Below are 19,217 nucleotides of genomic sequence, written 5' to 3' on the forward strand. Positions count from 1 at the left end.
TTTTGTGATGTGTAATTTTCTTTTGGACCTTTTCGTCTTGCATCCATTCAATTCACTTAGAAGCACGCGCTGAAATATCAGGACCACCAATACGATATTTAACACCGGGCTCCACACTAAGGCTGCAGTGTCTTGTCGTACAAAATACGGAAGCTTCTGAATTCATTTTCTGGTATCATGATAATCGTATGATTAATTACGATAGTGATCGAGGCATAAATGTTTCAACAGATCCAGGTGAGTGCAAGTGTTGATATTGGACGATAGCATTTTAGTTGAGCCATTGCAATTAAGTTTGTATGTGTGGGACACACGTATTAATTCATAAATATTTCACTACTTAATACATTTTTTATTTACTTATACGATTTTTTAAATATTTCTATATTTGGTTCATAGAAATCTTATTTTTATGCCATACAACAAATACTTGAGCATGAAATCTAGCAAACAGCTTTGAATTCAATTTTGTAATTATAAATTCAGTTATAATATATGCAATTTTTGTTTATTTCTAATTTTAGATTTTCAATCATCGGAATTAACCATTCAGCGCACACGTCGTGAACATTCAGGAAATTTCACATGCGTCGCTAGTAATACACAACCTGCAAGTGTGTTGGTGCATATATTTAAAGGTAAATTAAATTAAATATTTTAAGCTCAAAATCTTTAGCTACATATAATTAATTCTATTTCAAAAAAGTCAGTGTCTGTACATTGAAGATATTTCACAAAAATTGATAGGAGGCATCCGTGTTGAACCCAAATCACCAGTTTTCACATTTTTTGTCTCAGTCTGTATGTTTGAACTCGCATCACTCAGAAACCACTGCACTTCTACTTTTACTGTTGTGTCAGGTGGTGTCTAATTTGTATATAAGTATACATTTCAAAACCATAGACCACTAGGGTCTTGAAGCTCAAAACATGTAGCCGGGTAATTTTCAAATGTATTTGTACAACATGGATATCGAATGAAAGATGCTGAAGAGGGTTTCAAAAAATTTGTTGAGGTTTTCAACCAGTTTCAAAAATATAAACCAAAAAGTGGTTCAGGGATATTATTATAAATCTTTATATATAAAAATCACGTGTCACTATGTTTGTCGGCGATGGAATCCTAAACTGCTGAACCGATTTTGAATTTTTTTTGCACCTGGTGTGTAGTTTGATCTAACATGAAATACAGTATAGGCTATATCTCAGTCTATAGTCGCAATATTATTTTATCGCAATTTTTTTAAATGTTATATGTATTAATAAATGTTATTAATAAAATGTTACGTATACGCTCCGGTACTCTTATTTTCAGGTGGTATTTCCGTGTAATTGGTTGGTGTTTAAAAACCACCTGCTTATCAATAAAAAATATTATAGAAAATGATATCAAGTAGAGCACTCTGAGGGGGCCCACGGCTTAAAGCTACTAAGACATTTTTTTAATTCATGGAAGTCTTTGGTTGTTCCATGTGCAATTTTTAAGCCGAATTTCAAAAGCAACGAATATCAGCATTTCGTTTTGATATCATAGTGAAGTGTGAAAAATAAAAATCTGTATATACAAACTGAAAGGCTAAAATGTGTGATAGTTGGTCGCCGGTGTTTGAACAGATGGGTTGTTCGATTTTGTTCAAGTCTTCACACAAGTTGTGCATACCTCACGCGGTAGTTATTGCATAGATTTGATTGCTATTGACGTACAGGGTCTAGATTTATAAGCCAAAAAATGGACCCGGGAACCCCTAGGGTAATATGGATATCAAATGAAAGCCGTTGCTGAGAGCTCTAAAGTAATTTTCATTGTGATATTCGATTTAGTCGCATCAACCTGGCAAAACTGATAAATATACATTCGAAGCGGAAATAAGGACATGAATTAATAAAACCACATACCTACTTACATACATGCGTCCTATGCAATTTGCTTAAAATTTGGTATATAAATTTGCCTATATTAGTATTTACGAGCCTTTTTTTCCGGGAAGTAGACAGGAAACGGACTGCGACTGAGACTCGGAGTGGGACTGGGACTGGGACTAGAACAAAATACATACCACCCTCTGGGACAGGCAATAAGGGATGAAAAAGAATGAGAAGAACACAAGAGAAGAGAAAAGAGAGAAGGAGGAGACTGAGAAAGAGATAGAAAGAGACGAAGATGGAGATAGATGAAGCGAAAAAGATGGAGGGAGGAGTGAATAAAAGGATTAGGAAAAAGTGAAAAGGGGGGAGGGTAGAGTTAGATGGAAAAAGCTTATTAAAATGTATGCATATAGGCCAAATTTGGGGCAGAACAACGTCTGAAGGGCCTGCTAGTAAATTATAAATAAGCTCGCTACAATAGTACCTCCGAAGCAGTTTCGGTAATACTCGACTTTTGTGTCAATCCTCCGATAATATATTTAAAAGGTGTATTTGAGGACCGAGAATTATTGTATTTTAATTACTAAAACTTAAGACTAGTCTTATGAAACTTTTGTGTTATTACAATGCTGGTAAAGAAGATGTCCCGAGCTTCCCTGTACAATGACATACCAATATATAACAACATAACATTTCAATATTGAAAACTTCATCGTATGTTAACTCCGTAGAGAACTAATCCCTGCTCTGCACCGCATGTGGCTTTGATGGACGCGGAATATTTTGGCGAGTGTTATAGATTTTGATGATTCCTTTGCCATACAAAGATCAAGTACGTTCCACTAACAAGTCCCTTATTGTAATAGACCCTTTCGAAAACGACTTAGAATCCCCAATTTGAGCCGTCGTGGTAATTTCGCCCCTAATTTTTAAGTTCCGTAAGAAGCTTGAGGTCACCAGAGCTTCTAAATGGCTAAATATATGTATAATGCATTCATATTTGTAACAGTACTCGACTCCGGTAGATCTATTTAAAAATGGAGTAGAGGAATCTGAAAATTATCTTTGGGCCCATTAGCATTTAAAGACGCGATCACTGAGATTACTTCTTATGACGCATTAATGGTAACACAGATTTGGAATCGCTGTCCTAAGGCCGCCATCATGTCTCACCAACTTTCGCTGGTAGCGAACTCTGGTCCACTTAGCCATTGCCAAATACCTCTAACCACTGCGATCTCAATCGTTCTGGGAACAATCCGTTCCTTGGACATGGGTTACATGTTTTCCATTACGCCTATCCATAATTTTGTTGTCGGCTTCTTGGCTCAAATATTTTTAGAAATCTACTATCGTGTAACAAGGGACCAGAAGGGAGCATAAACACAGCCCATATTTCTTTTAAACTGAAAACTTTCTACACAGCCGAGGTAAAATGTTCCTTCTATTGCCCACGGCGGGTAGTGAAAGGAGTACTTTCTGAACTGGTGATCTTAAATTTAAGGCAATTGCTTTGACACTGAATTTCTTTTCAATGATCTGAGTCCTTAGAAAGCTCATACAACTCGTCATTATATACAGTTGTTATCGGATATTTTCTCACGAAATCTAATTCTCTTCAGTTACAGATTTAAAATAAATCGAGTTCGAATGCACAAACTAAATGACACTGAACTCCACCCTCTGAACGAGATTAAAATACCTTGGTGTTGAATTAAACAACAATTCGATACCTATAAAAGAGCGGAGAATGTATACTTTGCATATTACTCATGTTAGGGAATAGCGGGTATACGACACATCATAGCGCAGGAAGTGCGCCTTAGTGTGGTGGAAAACACTGAACAAGCAATACAACATCAAGAAACTTAACAAGATTCAGCAGGAAGAAAGCGTAGGGGTAACAGGAACTCTTAGGCTGTGTCCGACGAAGGTGCCCAATGTTATCTGTAAGCAGCTGCCATGCGACTTTCACGTGTGCTTTACAGCTACGAGCTCAGCCATCAGACGTATAATGTCTAGAATTTGGAACAAAATCTGTATAGTCACAGCGTTATTCGTGGAATGTTCTTCAACATAGATGCAATAACAGATTACATATCAGCCACATTGAACTAAGAAAAGAATTTCAAAATCAAGTTACCCATAAGAACATATTGATCAGCCGACATAGTTTGAGAAGAAGGCGTAATCTCACTCTAACTGAAGAGTCCGAAATGGCTTGCGTTGCTGGTGCAATAGTTTTCTATGATAGTATCCAATTTCAGCTGGTAGTTTCCAAGCAGAGATACTAGATTTTTTTGTTAGAGAATCGGGTAAGCGACGGTGAGATACGTATTTCCCCGGACAGCCCAGCAACGCAGACGCACCAGATTCACGTTCCCCAAGGCCGTCGTAAAATATAGCAGGGCTTTACGCGAAACAGCAAATTTTGCACCTGTCACACTCTTTTGGGTGACCGGTAACAGAAACATTAGCGGCATGACTGACATTATTATAAACCTCAAGCAAACTGAAATATGCAATTGGTTCTCTACGGATACTTAGCAAACATGACCTGAATACAACCAGTGAAGAACAAAGTCTCAACTGAATATGTTCACGATACGTCAACCATAACCATACCGAAGATCGTGGATTCAACTCACGGTCAAATCAAAATCTAAAATTAAGAAAAAATTTTTATCAATTAGAACATTTTTTTCTAAGCGGGGTCGCCCCTCAGCAGTGATTTGCAAACATTCCGAGTATATTTCCGCCTTGAAAAGCTTCTCAGGAAAAATTTATCTGACTTTTAAATGCCGTTCGGAGTCGGCATAAAACATGTAGGTCCCGTTCCGACAATTTTTAGGAAAAATTAAAGGAGCACGATGCAAATTGGAAAAGAAGCTCACCCCTATATCTGTTTGGAGGTTATTGTGAACTACACTTTTTTTGTTTGTTCAGAGACGTTTTTTTTTTTTATTAATTGTCTTCTTTATCTTTCTAATTTAATTAACCGTTTTTTCAAAGATTTCTAGAGCAACTCGATTGATTTACCATTTGTTTGTTTCTAAAAATCCAGATTTGTCGAATTGTTTAAATTATTAATTGTTAAAGTTTTCAATTTTACAATTTAATAACATATAAGCTCTTAAGTGTGCAGTACATATTTGCACTCAAAGTTGAGTCAAATAAAGTTTGAAAGTCAGTACCATTGATAGCAATTACATACATACACATGCTCAAAATTGAAAACAATAACAAATACTATCAAAAGTTTTGGCATCACCTTGCAATGCATTCTCTCCAATAATACAAATTCGTTACGTATAAGAAATAGATATTCATTCATGCAACAGGTATCCACATAAGATTTCGCATTTTCTCTTTACATAAGTTAAACAATATTTCTATACCTGCCAGTGTTGTTTTGGCTACACATGAACCAATATTTTAAAATGAACACGTCATGAAATGCATACAGTTAGTAAGTCAGTTATTTGCAACAGACCCAACACTTGATATAGTATTCTCAAACAAGTTTATTATACTCAGCGTGTTTGCACATAGAGTATATTTACTGTGATTGGTTAACGGTTGGTTGTACAGGTATAAAGGAATCGAGATAGATTAGACTTCCATATATCAAAATCATCAGTGTCGTAAAACAATTTGATTGAGCTATGTCCGTCCATCCGTTCGTCCGTCCGCTAACACAATAACTTTAGTAAATATTGAGATATCTTCACCAAATTTGGTACACAGGCTTATCTGGACCCGGAATAGATTGGTATTGAAAACTAACGAAATCGGATGATAACCACGCCCACTTTTTATATATATAACACTTTGAAAACACAAAAAATCTGATTATTTAGTAAATAATACACCTATAATGTTGAAATTTGACGTGTGGACTGATATTGAGACTCTTGATAAAAAGTTGAAAACAATTTTTAAAATGGGCGAAGCACCGCACACTTGTGACAAAATCAATTGTACAAATACTAGCAGACCAGGCAGACGTTGTTCTGCCATAAATTTGGCCTACCTGCATACATTTTAAAAAGCTTTTTCTGTCTAATTCTGCCCTCCCCTCTTCACTTTTTCCTAATCCTTTTATTCACTCCTCCCTCCGCCTCCTTCGCTTCATCTATCTCCATCTTCGTCTCATTCTATCTCTCTCTCAGTCTATCTCTTTTGTTCCAGTCCCAGTCCCAGTCCCACTCCGAGTCTCAGTCCAGTCCTAGTCCTAATCCTCATCCCAGTCCGTCTCTGGTCGGAAAAAAGGATGGTAAACACGAAAATAGGCAAATTTATACACCAAGTTTCAGGCAAATTGAATAGGACGTATGTAAATAGGTATGTGGGTATTATTAATTCATATCTTTATTACGGCTTCGCATGCATATTTATCAGTTTTGCCAGGTTGATGCGACTAAATCGAATATCACAATGAAAATTACTTTAGAGCTCTCAGTAACAGCTTTTATTTGATATCCATATTACCCACACATTCTAGGGGTATCGGGGTCCACGTTTTGGCCTATATCTCTAGACCCTGGTCACCCAGCGGTATAATATATTACTCTGTACTAAAGCACTCCTCAACAGCTTTCATTTGTTATCCATATTAATAAACACATTCTAGGAGTACCCTGGTCCACGTTTGAACAAAATCGACTGACGCATCTCTTCAAACACCGGCGACCAACTATCACACATTTTATCCTTTCGTTTTGTATATATAGATTTTTATTTTTCACACTTCACTATAATATTAAAACGAAATGCACATATTCATTGCTTTTGAAATTCGGCTTAAAAATTGGACATGAAACAACTAAAGACTATCCTGAATTAAAAAGAAAAAATGTCTTAGTACTTCTAAATCGCGGGCCCCCTCAGAAACCCCGGGTCCGTGGGTAATACCCCGCCTCTCTCTCGACGGGCCTGATGATGTGCTATACAGGTTGTTTAATTAAACACCAAGCAATTACACGGATGTATATCCGCACCCCCTGAAAATATGAGTGCCGCTGCGTATACGTAACATTTTATTATTACGGAAAAAAAAAAAAATTGCAATAAAATAATATTGCGACTATGAACTGAGATATACCCTATCCTATATTTCAACATAGATCAAACTACACACCGTGTGTAAAACAAATTCAAAATCGGTTGAGTAGTTTTGGAGTCCATCGCGGACAAACATAGTGACACGCGCTTTTTATATATAGATATTAATAATCATATATAAAAAATAGTTAAACCTATCATAACAAAATTCGGCAGAGGGGCTGCCTTTACTATAAGAAATGCTCTGAAGAAAAATTAACGAATTCGGTTAAGGACCACGCCCACTTTTATATAAACGATTTTTAAAAGGGTCGTAGACGAACAAAATAAGCTATATCTTTGCAAAAAGGAGCTTTATATTAATGGTATTTCATTTCCCAAGTATATTTATAGCAATAAATAGGAAAAAATTCAAATTTAAAAAAATGGGCATTGCACCACCGCTTTTATGACTATGGAATTTTCTATATTTCGGGAGCCATAACTCGAAGAAAAATTAACGGATCGTAATATAATTGGGTACACGAATTTTCCCTGTAGCAGGAAATATTTCTAGAAAAATGGATGGGATCGGTTAAAGACCACGGCAACTTAGATATAAAACAATTTTATAATAGTGTTGAGTCAATGATATTTCACTTATTAAGTTTTATTGTAAGAGGCAATGGGGAAACATTTTTTTTAACGGGTGGTCCCACGTGTTATGTAGAAAAGTAATTTATCTGAAATGAAATATGCAATTGTAGCTCACGCTGAGTATATAATGTTCGGTTACACTCGAACTTATACACCTTTACTTGTTTTTAGTTTATTTTCTGGAAAATTTAACCTCGACTTGAATAAAAGAGCGACTGCACTGAATTGCAATCTTTAAATATCGTATAATCATCTTCTGACGTACTAAGTATGAGCTGAAGGAAACACGCCAAACTTAAGTTTATATTAACGAGACTCAATGAGTCAGCAGCTTAAGCGTGGACCATACAGCCATGTAGTAGTATAGCGTTGTCAATTACTGGAAGAAGAGATTATCTTCTAGAGCCGCAATACATGGCAATACACGTGTACACTGATGGTTCTGCCCTGTGGCGTCACATTCTATTAAATAAGGTCTAGTCAGAGATAGTAGGGATATAGGTTTATAAAGGAGTAGCATATCTAGAAAATCCGAGTAGCATAGGTCCAAGAGAGCTTGTATTATGTGCCAAAAGGAGAGAGTTTTTGATAAGGCTTTTAGTTTGGTCATTGAGAAAGCTTATGGTAAAACTATGAACTCACTCATTCTGTAAGGTCGCAACGAACGGGCCAGCCTTAACCATGATATTACATATAAACTTTGATGAAGTTGGTGTAGAATGACGCACCGGGCTTAAACTTCTGACTACCCTGTAACCATTATGTAACTTGCTGTAACCGTCCCTAATCGAGACCAACAATTTTATATGATATCTTTAATTATAGTGATATTGATTTTCCGTATTAGATACCAAAAAAAAAACTTAGGTTTGTTTGGTCCGAAAAAAGGAACTTTTATCTTTATATTATAATTGTGATATAAACTATCCGCTAAAGATTATGACGGGGTCAGCGGGACCTTTCATACAATATCAACGATATAGTGTAGTATAGTGATGAATTATCTGTCGTATTCATGACCACAAAGTCAGTTTAAAATGTAGGGTGATAAGACATTGCTGTCTTTCAGAAAAAGACTGCCACTAGAGAGAAAACGGTGGATGAGTCTTTTTCAAAGCTTCTTTAGTCCGAGGGTTTATTATTGCCATGTAGCATGCAAGTTGTTGACACTCATTTATGGGCTTTATCTGGAATGCTAGCCTTCAGGTCAGCTAGGCAAACAAAGTATCGATGTTTTTTTCTTCAGATGCGGAACATCGAATACTGAAATATCTATCTTTCAGTTATAGGAGTAAAGTACTAAAACTCAATTCTGTGGTCTTTTTAATGTCCATGATGATAAATGATAAGTCAAGGCTTATGGTGATTTCTTTCCTACACTAAAATGTCGCCAATTTAAGGGGCAAACATTTTTAAGATTCTCACATCGCCCTGTGAAATTGTAGTCACTTAAAATGTTCAGTGCCACCCTGAGTGACTTGAAAACAACAAAATTTGTAACAATTTTTACAAAAAAATGCAGTTCGTGTAGTTGTTCGCTCTCAACTGTGATCGCAAATTGCTTTTGAGTGAGGCATGATGCGACACATACGTACATATATACCATTCGCTTCAGCTTCGTGTGATTCATAGCATTCGATTCAGCTTCGCGTGATTCATCAGCTAATTGACAGGGCTCTTTTATGCACCATCAATGACAGGGAGGGCAAGTAATGTTGCATTTTTGGGCATTTTTAGGGGTAGGCTGTTGAGAAAAAAAAATAATGATGGCCTCTATTGAGGCTAAGCTGATTTTACAACAGAACACAATTTTTTGAAGGGTTGGCATAAAGGCGACATTTTCGTGTAGTAAAGAAAACACCATTAGCCTATGATGATTAAAGATGGGCTAAGATATTGACCTAAGGAAGCCATACGGCCGCAAATTTTTGGAAAACTCTAGATATGTAAGATGCGGTGACAATACGGAATCATAATCATAATTGATTTGATACGAACGATTTCTGCTAAGTCCGGAATTACATATATGATACGCCTTGAAGCGAGAAATGATTGGTAACCAAAGCAGGGGTGGCTGGTAGCAAAGTGAATCTTCCCAAGCCCATCCCTAAACTGCAGTCAGTCGTCTGTAGTAAAACAAAAATAGACACTCATAAAATCACAAACATGGATACAAAAAATCACCATTTAATATCACATATATTGACGTGTAAGTTTGTGGCCAACGTGGCGGATGTGCAATTGATGACAAACATGAGCACCACCAATGACAGTAATGGCGAGACTGGCTATGAAATATGTACAAGCATATATATATATATATATATATATATATATACCATAGTATTCAGTTGACAGCTAGGTATAATTGTTTGACAAAACTAAAATAACAGCAATGTTAAAATGAAATATATAAAACTAAAACAGCTTGAAGCTATTGTTTGGGTATATTTAACTTCCCAAGGTAGGTTTAAATAGCAAGCAGCTGCAATAGAACTCGTGGCTCTTGGACTGATTGATACGCTAATGAAGATACTGTTAATATAATAAAATGAAGTACCCAAAACTAGATTGGGCAAAACAGCTGAATGGGTTTACCGATTTTCGTAAAGCTTTATACGAACATAGATTTTGATAACGATAGCGTTTGTGCAAACAAACATTTTTTTAATTATGCAGAAAAGGCTTTAAGTCCCACAGAAACACACACACACACAAATAATGCCCTTTGATTTCCTTGCTGCGTTGTCTCTTTGCTTATCAACACATACACATTCGAACTTATAAATATGGTAATTAAAAAAAAATCTTAAGTTAAACGGTTTTATCGAAAAAAATATTTACATTAAGTAATAGTAACACTAAAAGCTAGAAAATATGTAATTAAATAGGTCCTAGGTACTAGTCACCACACTCCTCATCAATCTAGGGAGTTGATCACACAATTAAATAGAAGCATTGGGCGCGTCAAATTTCTGTTAATAGTTATAAGTAAAACCAACTGAACCTTAATTGGGTTATGCTACGCCTCAAATTTTTAGAAATTTCACACGCCCAACGCTTTCATTTAATTGCCTGATCAACGCCCTAGATCGATGAGGAGTGTGATGACTAGTACCTGGGACTTACCTAATTATTTTCTAGCTTTTAGTGTTACTATTACTTAATGTAAGTAGTGTTCTCAATAAAACCGTTTAATTTAAAATTTTTTTTTAATTTTTTTTTAGGTATAAAAGTACCGATTTCTATATTTTATAACTGTCCTTCCGTCATAGACTTAGGCCCGGTTTTTCAGTACAAGTTCAAGTGCAGTTTTGCCGTATACTTTAACTAAAGTCTAAGATGAGCTTAAGCGGCCAATCTGGCAAGGTTAAACTCTAGTTAACTTTTCAGTTATTTGCGTTCGTTCGAAAATGCTTCGAATATACCCAACAAGCATTTGGGCTTGATAACTATACAGTGGCTCAACTCGAGAAACGTAGTGTACTTAGCAAAAGAAGAAAATTTTTTATAAAGTAAAAAATGGTATTAATTAAGTTGAAAAAATTAAATTCCCAACTTGTGGTTCTGGACTCAAATGTAAGATTACACGCTACAGTATTGTCAGGAAAAAAATTTATATTTTATTTTTAATTAATTACGCTTCACAAACAACTGCAACTCTTTGGAGCTTTTTTTAAACTCCATAATAATTTGATAATGATAATAACGTTGGAAATTAACTCCAAAACTGTAAATTTAACAAAATTACCCAAAAGTTGGATAGTGATTGGAGAATGAAGTTGGATACCAACTCCAAAATTATCTGGTTTAAGAATAATTAAATAATGATGTTGGCTATAACCTCACATCTACATATATATTTCGGTGGAGAAATATTTTTTTAAAGTTTTTTGGGTTAACAAAATTCAGCTATTGCAGTATCTACAAATTATCTAGATAATAAAAAAACCAATGCTGTCCTACAAAAAAGTCTACCCTACCGTCCTTAACCGTCCTGTGCATAAATGGGTACCCGGGTACCTTTTGCATATTCAGAAGCCATTTTTAAATAATCTAGAAATAGAAACGAGTTAAATTTTGTGGCATCGTATGGGAATAAGTTTTCTATACAAATGAGGCATATTTTTTCAAATATAATTTCATAAAGATGATTTTTTTAATAAAATAGTTTTTTATTACTAGTTCTCATGGCTGGGATACCCAGATAGCACTCGTAGTTCTCACATTTTTACGTAATATACAAATGGAAACAAGTTACAATTTTGTGGCATCCTATGGGAATAAGTTTTCTACAAAAAGGCGAGAAAATTTTTTCAAATATACTTTCATAAAGATGTTTTTTTAATAAACTAGTCTTTTATTACTAAAATTAATTTTTTATTACTAGTTCTCATGGCTGGGATACCCAGGTGCCACTAGTATTTCTCACGTATGAACTGCCTTGTGGTACCCGACTACCCAGCCATGCGAACTAAGAAGAAAAATTATTAGTGAACAGGACGCTTAAGTTGTGACTGAACAACTGCTCAGTAGTTTAACTAGAGTTTAAATTTGACTTGAGCTTAACCAAGCTTAGTATAAGCTTAGCTTAACCAACTACTTAAAAATCCGGTCTTTTTAAACAATAGCCTACTAAGCCTATTATGGCTCCTTTCTCTAGCATTGAAAAATAAATGGTTTGCTGCCACATCACAAATTCTTATTTCTACATATGTTCCTGCGTGTATGCTTCTACAACCCTTAGTCTAGTTGCCTAAACTTTAGTAAATATTATTTTTTAAATATTACAGTAATCCAAAGGTAATCCTATTTAAAAACATCCCATTAACATAAGTACTTCTACTCATTTTACATAATACAATTTAATTTTTGTTACTATTTTTTCTCAACAGGTGATAATCCAGCAGCGATGTACCATGGACATGTTGGTGGTTCAACTAAATCATATCAAACGCATTTACATGGCATTACTGCCATAATAGCAATGGCTTACCGAATATTACAGATATATGTGCATGTAAACCTGGTATAATTATGCAAATAAAAACAAAAAACAATGATGTATAAAATACCACATAGACAACGTACTTGTACATACATAAATAGATATATACGTATACAAAATGTTGGAACACAAAAACAGGAATTAAGTATAGGGTAAACGTTTCGACGCCATTGTATTATGAAGGTACACAGATCAAATAATAAAACCACACAAGCGTAAAACTAAACATGTAGGTGTGCTCAGACAAACAAACATGCTTACTTACGTAAGTTGAATAATTTAATTATAGCTTAATGTAAGCGAGCATAGAATTTGTGGCAACACGTAATAATAGCCAAATTATTTTTTGGAGTTTTTGAGAATGTCTTTGTTTACACCTGAAATTACAGTTTATCTTAAAATTTGGGTAGCTAATCAAACTATGTTAATAAACAATATTTATGTTTACTTTCATATTTTTAAAGTAAAACTAGTATTTTTGTAAGTATGAGAACCAGCTAGACAATTTGTCTCTTTTCGAAAATTGTAGGTTGAAAATTTTTTATATAAGGACTAGTAAGGAAAGTTCTGCAAATTAATAACTCCCCATAAGTTGTTTGTGATGATAAAGTAAGCATTAAATTTAATATTCTGTATTGGTGCTTCATAAAATGTTTAGAAATCTATTAGCTTCTGAAGTCCAGCTTGCACCAACGAGGAAAATGGTTAAACAGGAAGAGTTGCGTAAAAAAATGTTAATACATTTGGTCGAATAATTTCAATGCTAGGTACAATAAGTTGTAAAACTCACAGTACTGTCCTCCGAAACTGCCTCAAGAACGGGTTTGCACTTCAAAGAAGGTTAAATGCAGGACAAGGCAAAAAGTGTTCGCCCAAAGGGATCATCAGGCCCCTTGTTGGAGAATAATTTTCTATATCTAATTGGGTAAATGAGGATCTATGTCAACAAGAGATATTGCCAAAATAGCTAAAACCACACCTGTGCAAGTCACACGAATAAAACAGAGAAATGCCAGTAAAACCTACAAGAAGAAAAAAGTTCTAAAACAAATTGAAAAACTGACGTTAAAAAGCATTTCCGTGAAATGAACGTAAGAAAGTTGCCAGGTACCCTGTTCGGCTGCATGGAGAGAACATTCCTAATTAGAAAAAACCACCTTAATAAAAAAGTTTTGCAGAAGGTCTGATTTAACAAGCTATTTGTGAATGTAGACATAAATCCACGCCGTTCTTTTTGATGGGAACGATTATCGCAGAAATTTACGTAAAAAAATATTTTAAAATTCGTCTTCTCCAAAAGTGGTTCGGAAATAACCATTTACATTATGTGAAGAAAAACATGAGTCCACCAAACGTGCCTTAGTTGCGGCCAATTAAGCGATATCGGGCTCACGTGCAAAAAAACTTTTGAGATTAGTGAAAACAACAAAAAACCTTAGAGAAGTAAAAATAATGTTGCGAACAGTGTCGGCAAAAGTAAATAAAATAGCAAGACAAAACTTGAAATCTTTTTGTACTATTCCTTATATAAATATGTGTTTAACCTGCTTTGTTCATACAGTATTTTGAAATAAGATCCTAAAAGAAGAGATATATATAAAATATTACAAAAAATGCTGAAAGAGTTGAGAATTGATCCCGTAAACAACTCGATATGCACCTATATTAGTCCGGAAGTAATGTGTAAAATCATATAGATTTTTCGTAATAGTGAAGAAATTAAACGGTCACCAATTCCGAAAAGACTCTCAAATGATACTCAATGTGTCCCGAAATTATGTAATGGTGCTTTAAGGTTTCCAAAGTATTTTCCAATTGATCCCGAAATGTTCCGGAAATGGTACTGTAATGAAAACAGTTCCGAAATGATAGTGATATCGCAAAAGTGCTGAATAATCTTAAAGAGCCCTAAATAATCCAAGAAATAATAACGAAATGACGCTGAAATTATCCCGAAATCATTTTTGAAACGGCTCTGGGAAACAACTCACGTTCCGGGAAGAAATAAAATGAAATAGTTTTTTGAAAAATTTCATTTCCTATAACGCCAATTTCCACCAGGATTTATACCAAAATATACCAAAAAGTAACACTAAAATGATGCTGGAATGGTACCGAAGTAATCTTAAAATAGTCCTTGAATAGCAACAAAATTATCCCAAAAAAGTTCTGAAATTATTTCTAAATTAGTGCGAAATAAAATTCCGAAATAATCACAAAATTATTCGACAACAGTCTTGAAAGAACATATCGGGAAAACAACTTTTTCACGCATTTTGGTAAATTTTTCAATAGCTCTATGTTAAGTTCTTCTTGTTGTAAAAGTGCTTCGGGGGGCTATCACTGTCATCGATATCCTCTAATGGGAGTCCTAGGAAGTTTGCAGTCACAACAGGGTTGGAATAGAAATGGGTGCTGGAGGTGGCGGATCTACATTGCAATTGAAAAGATGGTTAGTGTCATGTAAAGGTACATCAAATGCGGTACATTCATTATGTTTGTCGCAGTTGATTCTGGAGAAGTAAGCTTTAAATCCTTTTGCAGTCGAAGTTGTGCCAGAGTGACTTGGGTTTTCCTGGAAAATCTGCTCTCCTCTCCTGCAAGTTTTGTGCAATGTTCACTGAATAAAAAGGGTTCGCCTAGCATTTACGGGCATTGAATTTTGGTACCTCTTTGTGAACAGTGATGAGACTTGTTTATGAATTTTTATTTCAAGCGGCTGAACTCTTCTGCGCAGAATTTCTTCATAGAGCTTAAGGAAATGAATTAGTTTATCCCTAAGAAGTGCCTTCTAAACAATCAGTTGTCTGTTAGGAAAAGAAACTTCGGGATCAACTTTTGGTTTCTCTCCTTTATGTAGAGTATTCACGTCCCACTATATAGATGATGTTCTGGCGACTTAAGAAGATAGCCGGTGGCATACTCCATGGTATTTCCACCAACCAGCAGTTTCCCTCAGTGTGTTTGTTCGATGGTCGTACTCGCAGCCCGCAAGCGTCTGGCTGTTTGCTTAATGAGTAGAGATAAGCATTTCTTTGTTTTTTTTTTGTCGGGTCATGCCAGCGAGTGATTCGAGAACTTTGTTAAGGCTTTGAGCTTCTAACAATTCTGACATTTGCCACTTACACGTCGTAAATAAGGTCGCCGAAGATCTGATGGGTGGTAAAGCTAAGTTGCGCGATGCAAAAAAAATGGAAAGAATGTTTGTTAATTTTACAGCCTAGTTCAGGATCTGTTGTCTCGCTCGTGCAGTAATTGAAGTAGAAAACAATGGCAACGTTTTCGGGTGGGAAATGGAGTTTCGAAATGGAAATATTTTTCAAAAGTGGGAATAAGACACCACATGCGGCATCCCTTGTTTAAATATTCTTGTGTTTGATATTACGTTCCGGAGCCGCACCGATGTTTGTTCATTTGAATTTACTTTGCTTCAAAGCATTTTCCGAAAAAAAAGAACAACAAAATTTAAAATTTATCTAAAGCACCCCCTTTCAAATTAATCATTACTGGTAATATTACATTTTATTCAACCTTTGACTTTGGCTGTTATTGCTCATAGGTTCAGAAATAAGTAGCATGGGTGAGAAATTTATGAATGAGGAGAATTAAGAATGTGTTTGTAAATATGTTGTTCTATGAGAATGAAGAATGCTGGATACTGAGTAAAGTAGAAGCATGATCAGTTGCATTAAGTAGTGCTTAGCACTTAAACTAACATTAAATAGATGAATACTTATAAAACTCTACATTTTTGTACGTAATTAGGTGTAGATAGTTAGTTGTAACACATATGTATGTATGTACGTGGACGTGATTTTATACATAAATGTAAATAAATACGTAAATATATTTAAATAGATAATCATTGTAAATAGATAATCGTTTAAACGAATCAAAAGTTGTGCAAATTTCGCACACGTCACATTGTGTATGTGTGCGTATGTAAGTAAGTTACTGCTCTGATATACAATTCATTCCAAAATTGAGGTGTGCATTTTTACAAATTACTAGAAATTATAGAAACGAGATATTTTAAATTATATATTGAATAAATAATTATGTAGGAATATGGAACTCTTTTAAAAAAATAAAAGATAACTTTTACAAATATTTTTTTTGAAAAGCAAACAAAAAATTGTATTGTGTACATATGTATGTATTGATGTATGTATATACATAGGGCTTTTCATGTCAAGTATTCCCACCAGAAAAACTTGATATCTCTAAAATCTACCAAAGTTGGTGAAGAAATATGAACGGATAGTGATGATACAGGATGTCGAAAATTGGCTTTTTTTTTCTTGTGACTATTTTCAATAAATGTTTCGACCACTAAATTTCAAGATACAAAAAAATATTTGGACAATTCTTATAGTACGTCTTCTGTACTTTTCAAAAACTTTTATAAAAAAAATTTAAAAATTTTTGTAAAAATTTTTTTCAACTTTTTCAATTATTGCAGCTTTTTGCAAAATGAGCAAACTTCGCTTTAAATTTGTGTTGCTTTAAATAAAGCCCAAATATTCTCCTCCAAAGCAGGCTCATTTTGAAAAAGTTGCAAAGTTTGCAAAAGTTAAAAAAAACGGTTACAAAAATTGGCAATTTTTTTTTAAATAATTTTTTTTCTTAAACTACGGAAAAAATACAAAAATTATAATACCAACCTTTATTATGTAAGTTGAAATTTAATGGCATAAATTTGAATATATTGAAAGAAGCGGCGGAAATAAAACCAATTTTCGACACCCGATATCATCGCAATCCGTTTGTATTTCGGTCACTCCTTTTGCACAAAAGATGCACAGTACAATGATAACATGTTCAGCCACTTTGATGGATTTTGCAGATATCAAGTTATTCGAGTGCGAACGCAAGATGTGAAAAGCCCCTTATATTTTTTTTTGGTAAAATAAAGGGGTGTTTGGTTTTACCACAGCAATTTTATATGCATCTTAATATTGGTAAAAAAATTATTGTACCTAATCAATGCAATACTATATAAAATTCGTAAATAATTTGAAAATTTTTTTAGTAGGTCATGAAAAAAACCTTAAAAATCAAATTCGAAAAAAGTAAAAAAATGAAATTTCGCAGGTTCGAAAATTATTTTTTTGTGTATGCGTAGTGGAAATTTTTTTTCCTGAGCCCAAATGCTATCGAAAAATCTATGGCGCGATATCGGTTAACTTTCTTCCATACAAATCGACCTACCCTAATGGTCATATTAACTCGTTACCGAGATGGTGGCGCTTATACTTGTATGGTGCTTGTTAGCGAGACTTTCCAGATCTATATCCGGTAAAGGACAACCAACATCGATAACACTCCCAAAAGCCTTCTGGGAGTGTCTTTATCGCTACCAAAGCAACAACAAAGACAACAGAATATCTTTTTCTTTCATAAAAAACCTGTACCCTCGAACAACCAGGATTACTGTATGGTATCGCTTGTTTTCCAGATTTTCTGGAAAAGTATCACAAGAAATAAAAAACGGACTTGATTTTCGTACTCAGGTCGCAATCTATATAAAAGCGTATTTTCAGCTGAATACAAGGCTTAAAAAGTTCATGGAAATACCGAGTTGATCGCGTTTCAAATTATTCAATTAATTTATGAATTTTATTTATTCCCGTTTTGACTTATTTTTGTTTGAACACGGTGATTAATCACATTTCTCGCATCTTTTGTATTTAGATAGATCTTTCTTGGTTAATAGTTTTTAAAACTACAATAATGCCTTCGTATGAGCAAAATGGGAAATGAGTTAGTAAAAATTGTTTATAAGTTTTAGTCCAGTAATGTTCGGTTTTGAATAATCACAATTTTGATTTATCGATTAAGTCTGCCATTGTTTATTCGACTATTAGTGTAACAGTACATCCGTTTTAAGCATAAACGCTTTCCGAAATAACACCACGAGCCGATTACACCGAAACCGGCTAAGTCTTTTTTTAACAAATCAGTTCAACACATAAAAGGTTGAGGTTAAACAAAACACGATAATATTTTTTTTAACAAGTTTTTTGTAATACTAAATTTAAAAAGCCTGTAAAAATTGAAAATTAAGTATAATTTATATTTCAATTGAAATAAGTTTTTCAAGATTTTTACTGCAAAATAAGGGAATCCATATTTAGGTTTTATATGGGGTATTCCATCCTATTTCGACCAATTTTTAGCCCGACCCCTTTCGAATTGGCTGAAAGTTTTTCTTCTTTTTCTAGCTTACGAAAGACGTTTTTAGAATTTTTTCAAATTTTTTCATCCAACTCAAAAAAAGTTATGAATTTTAAAAAAAACACCGTTTTTGTTTTCAAAATGCTATAACTTTTTTTTTTTTTTTAATTTGTTATTAAATGTACTTTTCCGAAAAAAATACAAAAAAAAATTTTAAAGCTTTTTTTTTAATTTTTCAGTTTTTCGCGATCTTTCGAATTTCGCCATTTTTTTTTCTCATAAAAAACTTCAATCAATTCTGCAATCATCCCCACTAATCCCGGAGTGGGCCGATTTTTTTTTATATTTTTTTTTATTTAATTGAAAAAAAAAATTTTCAAAAATAAATATTTTTTTTATCAATTTTATTTATATAACAAAAAATGTAAGAAAATGATTTTTAAGTATTCTTTTCTTTATATATTAT

General features: G+C 34.1%; 1 protein-coding gene across 7 annotated transcripts in view; it reads left to right on the forward strand.

Annotated features, from left to right (window-relative positions):
* dpr13 (defective proboscis extension response 13) overlaps positions 1-13,921 on the forward strand; it is a 345,469-nt gene extending 331,548 nt beyond the window's left edge. For 6 of the 7 annotated variants that reach the window (XM_067776528.1, XM_067776524.1, XM_067776523.1 and 3 more), the window contains exons 7-9: positions 61-237; positions 525-638; positions 12,462-13,921. In XM_067776528.1, coding sequence (XP_067632629.1) covers positions 61-237; positions 525-638; positions 12,462-12,601 — 431 coding nt within the window. In that variant the 3' untranslated portion in view covers positions 12,602-13,921. The remainder of the gene's footprint in view (positions 1-60; positions 238-524; positions 639-12,461) is intronic. The other variant, XM_067776529.1, reaches the window with a different exon arrangement.
* Positions 13,922-19,217: the final 5,296 nt, after the last annotated feature.

Source organism: Eurosta solidaginis, chromosome 3 (genome assembly GCF_040869045.1).
Source record: "Eurosta solidaginis isolate ZX-2024a chromosome 3, ASM4086904v1, whole genome shotgun sequence".
Lineage (NCBI taxonomy): Eukaryota > Metazoa > Arthropoda > Insecta > Diptera > Tephritidae > Eurosta > Eurosta solidaginis.